Source organism: Pseudoliparis swirei, chromosome 8 (assembly GCF_029220125.1).
Source record: "Pseudoliparis swirei isolate HS2019 ecotype Mariana Trench chromosome 8, NWPU_hadal_v1, whole genome shotgun sequence".
Taxonomy (NCBI): Eukaryota; Metazoa; Chordata; class Actinopteri; order Perciformes; family Liparidae; genus Pseudoliparis; species Pseudoliparis swirei.
In genome coordinates, this window is record NC_079395.1 from 12,422,797 (window position 1) to 12,439,076 (window position 16,280).

A 16,280-nucleotide genomic window follows, 5' to 3' on the forward strand; every position below is an offset into this window, starting at 1 on the left:
ACGGTTTGGCAAACTGTGCTCGTTATTGTTAACTGTTACGTATCAAATCTGACATTAGGAACGAGCATTAGACAATTAAAGCAGCTAATAATTTAACTATTTCAGTGATGACTTTACACTTTAAGTACAAAAAAGTGAGACTGAAATAAAGATATGGAGAGAACTGTTCTAACACTTAATGTGTTGACGGTGCTACTTTTATTTAATTTGGACTACTGTGAATGTGAAATTGGAAGGTGGCTTTCCATTCCCTAATCTTTACACAGAGGCTGTAGATCATATTTATAAAGCAGTCTGTTCACTGCTTCCCATTAGTCTACAGTTTAACTCCCTTTAATTCTTCTTGATTATTCTAAATAAATGTCATCTCAAAGGGCCATTGAGGGAACAGACATTAGAGCTCGGGAAGTAAAGGAAAAGTCACATTAATTTCAGACTAAGGAGATTTGCTGCCAACTGGTAAGTGCCTACAGATGGCCTTATATGAGTCAGTGACACTTTGAATAAGATAGACGACTGTTCATGGGGAAATGATTTTTCACTTCCAAGATGCATATTACTTCCAGATTCCAAGTAAAACAAATATTCATATTTACTGTGTGTTGTGTGATGCTCAATTTGAGCATATTTTCTTAGTTATCAATGGTAGACAAACTGAATTGATTAAACTGTAAACTCCAATCACCTTTTTTGCAACTCCCAGGACATAATATTTAAAGAGAAGGGATTAAACAAAAAAAATATGTAAGTGATTATGAGCTACTAAACTTAAAGCTGCCGGCATCAGCTTTGAAAGGTGTTTTAGTTTTTACCACAGCTGCACCCTGAGACTTTCTGTCACACTGTTTTGCATGAGTAAAATGCAGCCTGGTGTTTGAAGCCTAAACGGGGTGAAGTGCAATGAATAGCTAATCAGTTTTAGACACTTAAGGTTAATGTGCTTCATCTATCAACACCTGGAAAGACTTAGACCTTTTCATGATCTTTGCTCAAAGAGAGAGCTATGGCTGGCTTCCAAATACTCTAAAGTGTTGAACTGGAACCGTGGAGAGGTCCCACGTTTTTATAACATTTTAATAAACCTACACAATTTATATTTGATCTTGACTGTACCTACATTCATATTAAATTCCACTTTTTGATTTAACACATAACTTCAACTGATTATCTTATTGCAGATCTATTGGGCTTAATAAACTAAACAATATTATAGATTGTAGTACGGATATGCCAAAGACAAGACATGCTTGAGGTCATTTAGAAACAGTGTTGGCTAGAGATGCACTGACTGAAATGTTAATATCTGATTATTATTTAAAACATTCTTAAAGTCAGACCTGCCGATTCCGATATGAGCTGATTACGCTTTTCTGTCAAAGAAATATAATTGACAGCGAGGCTCCAGACTAACTTTTACCCACCCTGTGCTGTCAGCAGACGAGCCGAACTAAGATGGTATAAATAACATCACAAACAACATACTTATAGAGATAAAAACAACAACATTGTATCACTTACAGCTGGGCCTCTAAATCACTATCAATGTAAATGTGAAGGAAACATACATATTTTAGTGTTCATAACTATTTTTCACATACTTCCTTCTCACCTCTCTCAGTAGTTTGATGTATTTTAAGAATGGTTGTTATCCCAAGAGGTGTGCAGGTGAGCCCATAGGTGTGGGTGACAGTATAGGGAGTGAGAGGTTGTTAATTGTGGTTGTTACGAACGTAGGCGCTGATTGGCTGCCACGCTTCTGTCAGTCTGTGGCTACTGATGTAGCTTACCACCACCGGTATGACTACTGAACTCTGGACTCTGTCAAGCGACTTCGGGTATTTAGAGAAGCGCGATATAAGATAAAAAATTATTATTATAGAAAAAAAGAAAATTATTAAATTATTTGTTAAAAAAATAATTTTAATTTTATAAAAAAATGTAATTATTGAAATTTAACCAAACACACCCACACACACACACACATGTACTTATATACACATCTATAATTCAGCATAATATAGAAGTATTCACATGCAGCTGAAGCGCTAACACAGGTTCTGCTCGGTTTGCCTCCATGATTGTGCTGACAGTGCAACACCACAGACAGGTCATCATTTTCCAGAGGACCTAAGGGCGCATAGCAGCACGATAACACACCAACAGCTTTCTGTAACACCGACCATCAACTAAGTAATGTAGATGATGGCTTTGACAGTACCAATTTAGATCCATGGTTTAATACATATGATCAAGAAGAGGTGTTTTTATCTTTGTTTTACTCATAAGAAAGTATTCATCAGTCAACAAAGAGTCCAGTGCTGCAGCCCCGTCTCAAAGAGGCACTCCATCAATTTTACACCAATATACTCGTCAAAAGGAGTACAAGTCTAATATTATTGCAGTACATAAGTTGGCAGTAGGGGCCGGTTAGTGTTTATGAAAATGTTTTAGATCCTTACTTTTATTATGTAGATAAGTAAACAATTGTCTAGGCAATTGGAGGGATAAAAAACATGACGTAATGGTGGTAGATGGTCATAACTGGACTTATTTATGAGTCAAGCAAGTCCTAAGCTATACAATATTCATGGATGAAAGCAGTAAGAGAGAAGGATACTGGTTTTAGCTGCAGCCTTGGCAGACACACTTCAGAGGCAATCATTAATCATTTAGACATTCCTACCACCACATTATACATTAGGGACTTAGTGAACAGGAAGTACACATAACATTAAATGTATGGCGCGTGTTTGTGTGTGTGTGTGTGTGTGTGTGTGTGTCTGAGACAACACCGGGTTTATAAAACTTCTGTCACTTCACAAACAAGAACAAGGGTTCATCACAGTGCACAGTAGGAGCTGTTGGGGGGAGGGGGGGGGGGCGGACGAGGAGGAGTTGAGAGTCAATCTGATGAAGATAGAAACTGACATTTGAACTTTAAAAAACGCCTTTAACTAAGCTTCCTGACGTGTGACACAACAGGAGTAAAAATAACCACAAAGATAAACTTCAGACAAACCATCAATTTGTAAATGTGAATGCAAACAGATCATCTGGAGCTGCAGGACAACCAGCACCACACACACAGACACTAGACCTGGGAGCACAGAGAGACAGGCAGGCAGACAGACAGACATGTAGACAGACAGACAGGCAGACAGACCAAAAGACAGACAGGCAGGCAGACAGACAGACATGTAGACAGACAGGCAGACCAAAAGACAGACAGGCAGGCAGACAGACATGCAGAAAGACAGGCAGACAGACCAAAAGACAGACAGGCAGGCAGACAGACATGCAGAAAGACAGGCAGACAGACCAAAAGACAGACAGGCAGGCAGACAGACAGACAGAAAGACAGGCAGACAGACAGGCAGACATGCAGAAAGACATGCAGACAGACCAAAAGACAGACAGGCAGACAGATAGACATACATGCAGAAAGACAGACAGACAGACAGAAAGAAAGAAAGAAAGACAAACAGACAAACAGACAGACAGGCAGACAGACCAAAAGACAGACAGGCAGACAGATAGACATACATGCAGAAAGACAGACAGACAGACAGACAGACAGACAGACAGACAGAAAGAAAGAAAGAAAGAAAGACAAACAGACAAACAGACAGGCAGGCAGACAGACAGAAAGACAGACAGACAGACAGACAGACAGGCAGGCAGACAGACAGACAGACAAACAGACAGACAGACAGACAGACAGACAGACAAACAGACAGACAGGCATACAGACAGACAGACAAACAGACAGACAGGCAGACAGACAGACAGACAGACAGACAGGCAGGCAGACAGACAGACAGGCAGACAGACAAACAGACAGACAGAAAGACAGACAGACAGGCAGGCAGGCAGACAGACAGACAGAAAGACAGAAAGACAGACAAACAGACAGGCAGGCAGGCAGACAGACAGACAGACAGAAAGACAGGCAGGCAGACAGACAGACAGACAAACAGACAGAAAGACAGACAGACAGGCAGGCAGGCAGGCAGACAGACAGACAGACAGAAAGACAGGCAGACAGACAGACAAACAGACAGACAGGCAGGCAGACAAACAGACAGACAGGCAGACAGACAGACAAACAGACAGACAGGCAGACAGACAGACAAACAGACAGACAGACAGGCAGACAGACAGACAAACAGACAGACAGACAGACAGACAAACAGACAGACAAACAGACAGACAGGCAGACAGACAGACAAACAGACAGACAGGCAGACAGACAGACAAACAGACAGACAGGCAGGCAGACAGACAGACAAACAGACAGACAGGCAGACAGACAGACAGAAGCTCCAGTAGCCTCGGTGTCTCCAGGACCACACGGACTCATACGTTGAAAACAATATCATCCGCCTGCTGTTCCAGCGTGTGAGACGGCGTCTCCAGAGGGCACAGCAGACACAGCAGGGCGGTGAGACCGGCTCCATCCTGGCTCCAGCCGGCGCCTCATGGTGCCGCTGTGACATCACCTGCCTCCCAGCACATAATCATGATGAATCGCTGTGAGGCTTTCCGCCGAGCGCTCGCACGTCAAACAAAGCGTGGCAAGAGAAAACATCCCCGCACCACACAGCCTCTCTTCCTTTATCTTCCCTCTTTTTCTGTCGGTATGCTCTTATTTGTTCCTTCATTCATTTCATCTTTTATTATCTCTTTCTCTCTAACATCTCACTTCTCCTGTGTCCTTGGCTTGTGTTCCCTCTCCCTCTCTCTGGTCTTTCTTCTACCGCTTCTCTTCTCGCCCGCTCTGATTCTTTTCTCTCTCTCCTTTGTATTTTCCGATGCATCTCTATCCTCCACGTCTTCTTTCAACTTCAAGGGGGGCAGAAACCAAAGAGTAAAAGCTGGAGGCTCAATATGTCGAAGGACACAGGAGATGACTTATGCCTGCACAGGACAAATCATACAATCATAAAAAACAGACAACATTGTAAAGTTCTAGGGAGCTCTCGAATAATGAGATTGCCAATGTGATCTGTATCACTCTGCTTCGGACTTCTAGTCATGAGATACGCTTTAGACGTCAGTGGTTTGCCATCGCTTTTTTCCGTCCTCTCGCATCAAAATATAATTTAGTATTTAGGTGGATATGATATATATGGAGTATATTACTACCATAGTGTCATAAGTAAAAAGATGTTATGAGTTTAAGACGAAGCCGAACCACATTACGCTCAGCAGTTTGTTTAAATACGCCACAGGGATCAGGGTGGAAAGAAAACATTGTTTATCTTCACTTTTCTCCCAAAATCAATATCTGACAATGTGGATGAATTACAAATTCTCATTTCTCAAGAACAGTGGAAAATAACACAAAACCAAAAGCAGAAAGACTTCTGAACTGAATGCCTGTAAGAGCTGGTAAAATTCAGGTTGTTGGATATATGTCACGACTACCCGAGCAATTACCAGCGTTTCCCCTTCGCTTTGCTCCTCCAGGCCACTGTCTAAATAAAGAAATGATGCTTGAGAGGCAAACAGTGTCGCACTTTAATATTGTATGACATCTCAGCCTCAATGTGAGCACTCTTACAGTAGTGCTGAAGAGATTGTAACTGTCCTAAGCAAAATGACAATAGGGATGTATTCTATGCATATGTCCGTGGTCAGAGAGAGCGAGAGAGACAAAGGTCAGAGGGTTAACAAGAGGAGTTCGCTGCCCATCTTATCCCTGATTTGTCTCAACCCCGAGCATCTGTCAGATCCTGTGCAGAGCTGCCTTCATGGACCACTCCGCTCACAGCTGAGTCATATTACTGGGGAAGACAGCAGCCTCTTTACAGAGGCTTGGGAGCTGCTAAGTGAATGTGTGTGTGTGTGTGTGTGTGTGTGTGTGTGTGTGTGTGTGTGTGTGTGTGTGTGTGTCTGTGTGTGTCTATGTGTGGGTCTGTGTGTGTGTTTAATTGTGCATGAGTGAAAGGGGGATGTCAGTGTGAAAGCTAAAGGGGAAAAGATCAGCTGTGAGAGGGTGGGTGTGAAAGAGATGGGCAGGGGAAAAACACACTTTCATCTCCAATAAAGTGTTATATATTATATTTGTAAGTGTTCTTATATTCTTTATTCTTATATGCTTATTATACCTAAGCTCTCACCGGCCTTTGGCCTGCATGAAGCTCATAATTATAAAATCAAAAAACTGAGTTCAGTTTTGGGTCAGACGGGTGATTTATCTCGAGTTATCTAGGAGAGAGTTCACGTTGTACGGAGAGGCCCATGAGAAACAACACACACACAATTGTTTGAATTTATATGTTATCTCTGAAGAATCAGAAGCATTGTACGTTTCTGTTTGACAAGGCCAGAGAGGAGACGCTTGTCCTCCCTCATTCTCGCCAGGTCCAATTAGATAGCGGATTCTGAAAGGAGTCAGATGACGTTATCCGTGTGTGGAAAAGGACGGTTTCTCTCTGTATTGTTAGATTTTCACTTCAACCTGCTCTTGCAATTGCATTGCCGATACTTTGCCTGTGACAAGAAGAATAAATCAACTTCAACTTAGAAGTTGTTTGACCGTCATTATCCACCACCGGGCTTCCAATCCTTGATTACGCTTTTAAAAGGCAAAAGGCAATTACATCCCTCAGTCGCCAGCCTGAAGCTGCTTTAGCTGCTAAAAAGAGCACTTTCCTTTCTGATGACAACTCAATAACTTATAATGGGTGAGCGGCCACATGGGGAGAAGAGAGGGTTGATGACGTGTTTTAATACTAATACATCCAAACCCAATACATCAGCAGTGTGGTCAGTGCTCTTGTATTTACGTCCATTGTCCCTATCATTCTTATTGTTTCATCTGTGATCCTCCACTGCTCCTCCCTCTCCACACAACCGCCTTCGTGGCTCTGGCTTTACTTTATTTACACTCCTGCAACAGATAAAATGTAATCATTTGTTCAAAACACCACTGATCCAAGATTTAAAGGTGAATCGTGACATGGTCGCTTTATTAATGTCCAACATATTTCAGAAACATAGCCAATGTTTCCATTGGAATGGAAAAATAAAAGCTGTAAAGTTTTTATTGCGTGTATAGAGTTGAATTTACTCATCCAATAATCTGGAAGCGAAAAGCACATTTCTGACTACAGTGTTGTAGTGAAAAGTAAATGATTGGGTCTTAGGAGAGTGATATTAAGAGTGTGTTGGAAGGAAGCTGACTGCTTCAAGCATTTTCTTGTTTTCAATGATCAAAAGTAATTTCTTTAACACCAATCTGATGTGCCAGTATGGAGGCTCTGTCTTTTCAACTCAATACAATCCTGTTATTGTCCTGTTGTGAAGAAAATTGACTATAATTACAGAGGAAAAGTGTCGCCGTGATGTGGGGGTGAGCAATCCAGACAAAAGCCTTGGCATTTTAATAGAAATGTACCAGTTCAGTCGTTGGTTAATTGTGACTAAAGAGGACATTATTGCGTCTTCGTACCAGGCTTCTTGTTTGGAGAAGCGTCATCGCTTTGATCTGCTTGCCTCCGAAAAACAAGTTTATTTAACACACATTGTTTTGCTGTCTTGTAAAAACACTGCCTCCGTCTATGAGACGGAACAGATTGTGTGACGGGAGGAATAGTTTTAATTGATAGTCCTGTATTTACCTTTTAGTTTGACAAAGCTGTACAGAAACTGATGTAATATATTCTTTTTCAATAAGGCAGTAAGACAATTAAGATATGTAATATATAAAACATATGTGTGTATGTATATATATATATATGTATATATATATATGTATATAATACATATATATACATATATATTACGCATTCAGCCCATTCATTAGGCTTAGCTCTGTCACTCAGTCAGTAGCCTCCTTCACACAGAAGTAATTAGAAAATGAAAGATCTGCTTTTTTACCTTGAACTAAACAACTGCAGGAACCACAAAAGAAACGTATCGTCGATCCCTCAGTGATTCTGGTGGTCCACACTCGACAGAAACCAAACCAAAAAAACAGGAGCACAAATGTCCCGAAAGATAGATATTCCCAAAAAATATATTCATAGCCAGACATTAGGAGAGTCTAAGACTACATATAATCAACCAACAAAGCACACAAACATAAACTGTAGACACTAATAAGAGAAAAATAATTACCTTTGAGCCCCGCGAAGCAAAATGATAAGACGTGACTGTCAGTGTTAGGACCAGGTATCTTTTCATTTACACATTTTCAATGAAACCAATTAAATGCACACACACACACACACACACACACACATACACTTACAACACAAAGCTGTCGATCTTTCCTTGACAGCTTGTAGGTGGAAATATCATCTCACAAAACGATGTCTTCGTCATATATGAGTGCAAATAGTAACTGATAAAAAGGACGTTTCATTTTCCGTTTGCGATGACGAATATCAATCGATTAACAAGAATGAGCTTGAAAAACCTGAGTAAGCACCATTATCAGAGTGTGCAAAAACAATGCTGAAATTGCAGAAAGATTAATAGGATTTATTGCTGACATGGAAGAGTTATAATAGTGACCAGGGATACAATAAACACACAACTACACAACACCAGAGTACACATAGAAACTCATCTGTTGTGACATGGTGGGAAACGTTGCTATGCTGACTACAAAAGATATGGGAGGTAAACTACTTACAAAAGATACAAGAATATAAATATATATATATAGAGAGAGAGAGAGAGAGAGAGAGAGAGAGAGAGGTGGTTTGAAAGCAGTGAGTTGTGAATCAGTGCTCAGCGGTCAGGTTGAAAGATCAGATGAGTGGAAAGGGAAAGTGCACAGAGGAGGAGGAGGATGAAATGACTCCGAGGGCAACAACAGACTAAACATCAACCTACTAATGGAAAGACAAAAGGCAAAGCTGGTGAGGACATTACACATCGGAAATAGAGGCTCAGTTATGGATCAGAGGAACATGTAGTTGGTGACTCATAATCACACCACTGTTATCCCGGTAATACAGAGTGAATCACCTCATAAGCCCTCTGCCCACAGTTCATCTTTCATGTGGACACAGAAAATAATAGTTTCAAATGATGAACAAACTGTGGATGCCACAAAGTGAGTTAATTAAGTCCCGGGAGAACACTTCCTGTTACAGTAACTTGTGACACAGAAAGTTATTATTTCTGCATGTGCTAATCTATAGCAGGTTTTGATCTGCTTCATACTAAATGGATAAATAAGTATGTTGGTGGCCTAATATAAGTATGTAGTTAACCTATAGAGACACTTGTTGAAGGACATGACACTTCTAACTGTGTTAAATGTGTTCTACGGGCAAAAGAAAAACTCTAGAAAGCATCTTTTTAGGTCCCCGACTCCCTTTATATTTATTTTAATACATGGATTTTCTGGCAAAATTCATCACTTGTGCTGTATACAATGAAAGCCGAAGAACATGGATTAGGTGATGACAAAAAAAGACAGAACACACCTCAAAAAAGAAGAAAGGAGAAGAAGAAAGCATATTTAGTTCTTAAATACAGATTTTTTTTCCAAAGAACCCAGATTTTTTGAAAGAACGGATAAATAAACAAGTTTCTTTTATTCCCACTGGGGATTTTGTATTAAATAACAACACCTCCTACAGACAAGAACATTTGAAAATAAGTTCTGCAGATTTCTAATTACGGTATATGATTAATATTTCATAACGTAACAACTTTTCTCACTTCAGTGTGGTTTCATTAAGTATGTCATGTGTTTGAGCCTTACCGGATTTTAATAAATAAACATTTGTTATTTTGCCATTCCAAGTAAGAGGCCATTTTTCATGAGAAAATTACATATGAGATTGAGAAATAATAAATAAAATGTCTGTCTTTTGACAAGAAGATGTATGCAAGGTTCAAATTAACCGGCTTTTAATTTGACTATAAAACTTTTTGTTTTTGTTTTCATGCAACACAACATCTCTTAAATGTAATCTAAGCCCAGGAGGCATGAAGCGTCTAATCAGCAGGTGTCTCAGGGAGACAATGATAAGTCGCTCAAATGGATTTTGCAAGAACAATCCATTATACACACAGAGAGACACGACATACGAATGTGATACACACACTCACACACACACACACACACACACACAGATGGGCGACATAGCATTGTCAACTCAAAACACAGTGACATATAACTATATCATCTAAATGATTTATTAAAAAAGCACAAAGAGCGAGGTGAGGCCCTGCTCTCTGTCGTGAGAAAGCCTGGAAAGTTTACAGAAAAAAGAAGGGGAAGATGAAAATATGACAGTGATCTGAGATATTTGCACCAACACACACACATCCAAACCCTCGTCTCATGTGCTGCTGCCAGGAGGGAAGAAGAATAGAGAGTCAGTGACACAGACAGAGAAAGAGGGGGGGGGGGGCGAGAGAGGAGGAATCAGGACACGAGAGACAGAGATAACACTTCTGACTGATGACTCGTGAAAATTAAAACCTTCTTTCTTCTCGAGAACATACTTTCATTTTCCCACCCTGCTGTGATTTATTTCTTCCTGAGCATAAATTGCAGCTTCAGGTACACCAGGTGCAGGAGTCTGTGTGTGTGTGTGTGTGTGTGTGTGTGTGTGTGTGTGTGTGTGTGTGTGTGTGTGTGTGTGTGTGTGTGTGTGTGTGTGCGGACGGGAGTGAGTAAAACCTCACAGTCTCTTATTCTTGTGTGTTTTTCAAACACACACACACAGACAGTTATGTTCATTCTCCTCACAAGAGATTATTTTGTTGTGATTTGTTTTTCCGTCACATACTGAGTTGCCTTGTAGACAAAGTATTAGAAAACTTAAAAGAATTCCCTTGGCTCGACTTGCTGGAGGACCTGTGATGTCACACCATGTAGTTTCCCTTTGTAGCCTACCTCTCCGATATTCAAGCAAACCTGTGGCTGTTAAACATCTCCAGAACCATATCTCTTGATGGAAAACACATGGCTCTCTTTCTATTTGAGGGAATCAAAAATATTAAGCGTTTTCAAAGCATATGTGAGGCTTTGGACTGCATACAAGAGACCCACACAGGACAACTTGAAAGGGAGACGGAGATGACTCAATCGATGTGTGTGCGTGTGTGCGCGTCTGTGCGTGTGTGTGTGTGTGTGTGTCTGTGTGTGTGTGTGCATCTGTGAGTGTTTCATAGATTTTGCTGGGATTAAACACACACTACAATATTAACACATTATATTAGTTGTACAAATATACAGCAGGCTAATACGTTTTTATTGGAATAATAATTAAAACAGTGTGCAGTGGTGCAAGCCTTCATAACTTCAGGCTTTATCATGACTCACAGCAGACCACGGCCTATTGTTTAATAAAAGGATTGCTAGGCCTGTGTACTTAGAGACCATAGAGAACATTTCAATGACCCCAGCTCACGGACACAGCAGAGGCTCAGCGCAGAGGCCGTTCAGCCTCGAAGTTGCTGCTGAACAGCAGAGTGTGACTGAGGACAAGCTATTTTCTCAATTTGAGATGCTTATTCTGAAGACTCAAACATACCTCAAAAGAAAGAGATTCCACTAACGACATGAAGTTGAAGGGTATTCAGCCTCCTCCTTATTACCTTCGCATTGAAAATGCGGACGGTAATGTTTTGATCGCCGTGTATTTATTTATTTGTTTGCGTGTTACTCGCATAACTAAAAAAGTATTAAACCGAATCGCATGAAATTTGGTGGGATGATTGGTTGTTATCCGGGGACCATTTGATTAGATTTTGGGATCGATCGGGTCAAAGGTCAAGGTCATGAAAAGGTCAACATCTTCTTTTTACCATAGCACGGTCAATTTGTATCCAATTGGCATGCAACTAATGCCAAAATGTTCATAATTCAATGCCCAATCTTGTGATATGTGAAGGTATGCGCTCTACCGAGTGCCCATTCTAGTTTGGCCTTGGATCTGTTATTGCTGCCAACACAAAGGCTATTTTTTTTTATGTGTTTGCATCATGTCTGAGAGCAAACAAGCTAAAACAAAAGAGCCTTATTATGGGGCCTAATTTGATTTAGTGAGGTTTTCAAGACAAGATGAGGAAAGTATTATGCTTCTACCTCGGACAACACACTTGTGTATTTTATAATCAAGAAAAGCAATGAAGCTCACTAATTTATCATCAGAATCTATTTGCTACCACTTGTTTTTATGTTTCCTTGAGCCACAAGTACAAAACCAAGGCTAAGAATATTTGGTAAAGGAAGCCTTTCGTCAGTGAAAGAAAAACCATTCTCTGCACCCTGTAATTTAAACATGGCTTTATTAATTCGGTCTGTTTGGAAGCGGCACAAACCTTACGCCTGAGTAATAAATACACCAGCAACTGGTCAGTAGCGACTGGAGTTCTGGTAGACGACGTCGCAAATCTTCCAAAAATGTAAATTGTTGTGTGTTCTTGAACCAAAGCAAACACGGACGACACCCGCCAGCATTTGCGCAGACACCAGTGACGTCATTGGTCTCCGACATCAGTCGCAAATAACCAACATGTCTAAAACTATCTTTATGTCAAGGACCGGCAGCGACTGGATTCACAAACTACAACAGACCAGTCCAGCCCGGTCCAATCATGAAGTGTTGCATCAAATACGTATTCATTCAATTTATAATGTTTTCTTTCTGGACTGTGGACATTGTATTCATCCAGCACATAATTAGACACTCTTTGTGATAATAAATTGTGAGCAAGGAAGGGCGGAGCTAATCAATGCCAGTGTCGATCGCAGTCGCACAAAACCAGAAATTGTGCAGTCGATACCGACAACAAAGAAAGTCTCTATAACAATTCAATACCACCGTAAACAACTAAAGTAAAACAGTAAATACCATGTACTACGACATAAATTACAGTGTCACTGTTTGCAACGCACACTTATTAAAGAATACCAATATATATTGTGTATTGCAATTCAGCCTCAAGATACAGAGAGCTATAATGTGTCGTCCACATGGACCAGCCCGATATCTAACTCATTCTTTCTGTCCCATTCTCTGTGTTTCTAACTCCACATGCACAGCAAGTTTCTCCTTTCTTTTCTCTACACTATAGCACCACTTTTGTCATTTAATGGTAAGCTGCCACCTGGCGAGGGGGAAAATACATCCGTGTTTATTAAGAAATAAAAAAATGTGTGTCCCGAGTGTGTGAAGCGTCAGTGAGAGAACAGGGCAGTGTGTGTGAGAGTGTCCTTCAGTCAGCAATGCATGCAATGTTTATCCACCACATATTGAGCAGCGCTGACCAGAAAACCCCAGCGGAGCCATTGGACCAGCTGGTATGACACTGGCAACGCAACACACCAGAACATCCCTCTCTCTCTCTCTCTCTCTCTCTCTCTCTCTCATAAACACAACAAACACTCTCATTCTCTCATCGCCACACATACATCAGCCGATGGCAGCCCTTCTATTCCGCTCCTCTCCTCCACCTTACGCCTCATCAGACATATTATAATTAGCCGTGCTGAGTAATTAACATCCAAATTAGGACATTCATTTGCATATCTGCCCTCATTTACATATACTTCCAGCAGCACACAGACATGACATTCCTCCACACACACGTATAAAGGCCAGGACAAAGCACAAGGGTACTGAGTCTGTCTCAACACAACAGCCTGCTTTCCCAACTCATGCTCACACCTATTTTTACATATAGAAAACATGTGTTTTGCTCTCCTTTGTGAGACAATGAAGAATAGAAACGGGGGATAGTACAGGAGAGAGAAGGGTTGGAGCTGAGAATAGGCACAACGGTAGAAAAAGAAAAAGAAAATCTGGAGAGGCTAGGAAAGGGAGAGAATATAAATGGGTTTGAGGAGGGTCGTCGGTAGCGGAAGTACCCGACATAGAGTGAGAATGTGACACTCTCCGGGCGGGAAAAGGAAAAATAAGACAAAAAAGAAGACTGCCACGTCATTTATACAACTCTCCTAAGCCCATAAAACTTCGGAATTGAATCTAAGGCGGCAGAGAGAAAGAGCAGCAGCTCTGGGAATCTGGAAGAAGGTTCCTCGAATGACAAGCACAGACAAACGAACAGCGAGAGAGTCCGCCGAAGAGAGAGAGAGAAGAGAAACGGGGAGACGATACAACGGTGAAGCTGAGGAAAGAAAGGAAATAGAAAGGGAATGAGTGGCAGTAAAGAGGAAAGGGGAGACAGGATGAGCCGATCCGTTTCCACATTGTTTCACCAGTCATAGAACAGACGAGGAAACCCTGAGTTATGCTCACACGTTCCATATCGCTTCTACGATTTATGTTCCGACGAGCATAATGCAGCAAGACGGCTCTGTTGAATAGACACCCATAAATCTGATCTTGTTTCACTTCTCTTTTTTTTCCTTCTTTCTCTTTCAGCACCCATTTAAATCCTCTCAATCTGTGTTATTTGGTATTCATGTGCTCTGGTCTATGTTCTGACTTCCTGTGTACAGGTTCTCAGCAGCCAGCCTTTGTCTCATGTCTCATGTATGTACAGGACTGTATTCTGATGAGCTTGTGAATGCAAAATCGACACAAACTAAAAAACTCAGTCTCTGTGTGTCTCTTATACAGCACGCAAACATCCAGCACAGAGGCCTTAATATATTCATGATCAAATGTTAAGAGGAAATGGCTTAACTTTAGAAGACAAAGGTTTATCAAATCTCAGGCAATTACCATGATGTCTCGAAAGCCATTTCATAAATTGTTTGGCAACAATATATTCAACCTCCAGACCAGATTATGAACGTGTGCACTGCATAGCCAATGCCACAGTGTCTGTGTGTGTGTCGATATATATTGTGAGACTATATAACCACATTCACCTTTTATTAAATGAGCAAACAGGCTCTAAATTTAAGCTAAACCTAGTTAGCCTTCCCTCTGGCTCACGGCCATATGGAGGTCTTTCATAAACAAGGAAAATAATGATAATGTTTGGTTGAGCACAGACAGCCAGTCAGCCGACGTTCTCACCCCAGAGACCCAATTAATACCACTGTAACCGCCGCTGCCCTTCATAGACAACTGCGTGTGTGTGCGTGTGTGTGAAAGAGAGCGAGAGAGAGCGAGAGAGAGAGAGTAAGATTGTAACTGATTGCAACGCCCTGACCGTGCATGCCCTCCCGAGTGATAATCGATTATCATAGTTAGAAATCATCTTCAGATCACTAGCTAACCAGCCAATCACGACAGGCAACATAACTGCTGATATCTTCTAATGTCCCGTCTATGGTGTTAATCATAATTAAAGCATGTAAGGGACAACGTTATGTGAAGTAGAGTTTCCCAGCCACCTCAAAGGGGGAAATACAAGTGCCAAAATGTGAATTCCTATCGTATGTTTATTCTAAAATAGCAACCATTCCCTATAAGTTTCTAATTTGTTTTGTTGCGTTGTCTTATGTCACGTTAATATATATTTAGGAAAAAACAAGCTGTTAAATTGGGTTTTAAGAAGTTACAATGTGTGATTTTCCCTATTACACTATTGCCTACTACTAGGCAAATTATTAATCGATAATTAAACCCCCCCCGCCCCCACGCGCACACATACACACACGCGCACACACATACACGCACACACACACACACGCGCGCACACACACACGCACGACCTTATTATTACAGTTGCGTTACCATATCGGCTGCAACTTCCCACCAAACTGAACACCTGTCCCGTTAATTGCCGTGTCTGCCATTACGTAAACTTTAAGGAACTAGTCAATAGTTGCCAAGAAGAAGAATAAAGCATTAAGTTACTGAATGTTCAGCAGAACTTACTCGAGACAGCCGGACCGCCGGACCGAAACGTGCTTTCCTTGCCTCACGTTACTTGTGCAACTCAAACGCGGTAAAAAGCGGTCAGACTAAAGATTATATGTCCGCGTCTTTTTCTTTCTCGTGTTCTTACCTTTTCCGCCGCGCGCCCCGGAGTGGCCCAAAATGAGCCAAAACAACAAACACGGGACCCCGAGTATCTGCATGTTTGTCGAGCAGCGTGGTGTCTCTCCGTCCTCTCCTCTTCTGAGATCCTGGATCACCTCCCGAGCGCGAGGATGTTTTCAACTGGTCGGTCGCGCGAGGGATAGTGGAAAGGTAAAGAGACAGCCACACTGGGCACTGTGGGCAGAGAGAGAGAGAGCGAGAGAGATACTGACGTTTACACAGCGTCAATAAAACTAAGTTTCCGGATGTTGGTATTCAAAATAAAACACAGTCGACTGTTAATGTTGAATAATGTCCAATATGGGCAATAAAATAAGACTATAATTCTAAACAATGAAC

The 16,280-nt window shown here is 41.2% G+C and overlaps 1 protein-coding gene across 1 annotated transcript in view; it reads right to left on the reverse strand.

Moving 5' to 3' along the window:
• Positions 1-16,025, reverse strand: part of clstn2a (calsyntenin 2a) — a 145,894-nt gene extending 129,869 nt beyond the window's left edge. Inside the window, exon 1 of the mRNA XM_056420941.1 lies at positions 15,907-16,025. Within this exon, the coding sequence (XP_056276916.1) occupies positions 15,907-15,979 (73 nt within the window). The 5' untranslated portion in view covers positions 15,980-16,025. The remainder of the gene's footprint in view (positions 1-15,906) is intronic.
• Positions 16,026-16,280: the final 255 nt, after the last annotated feature.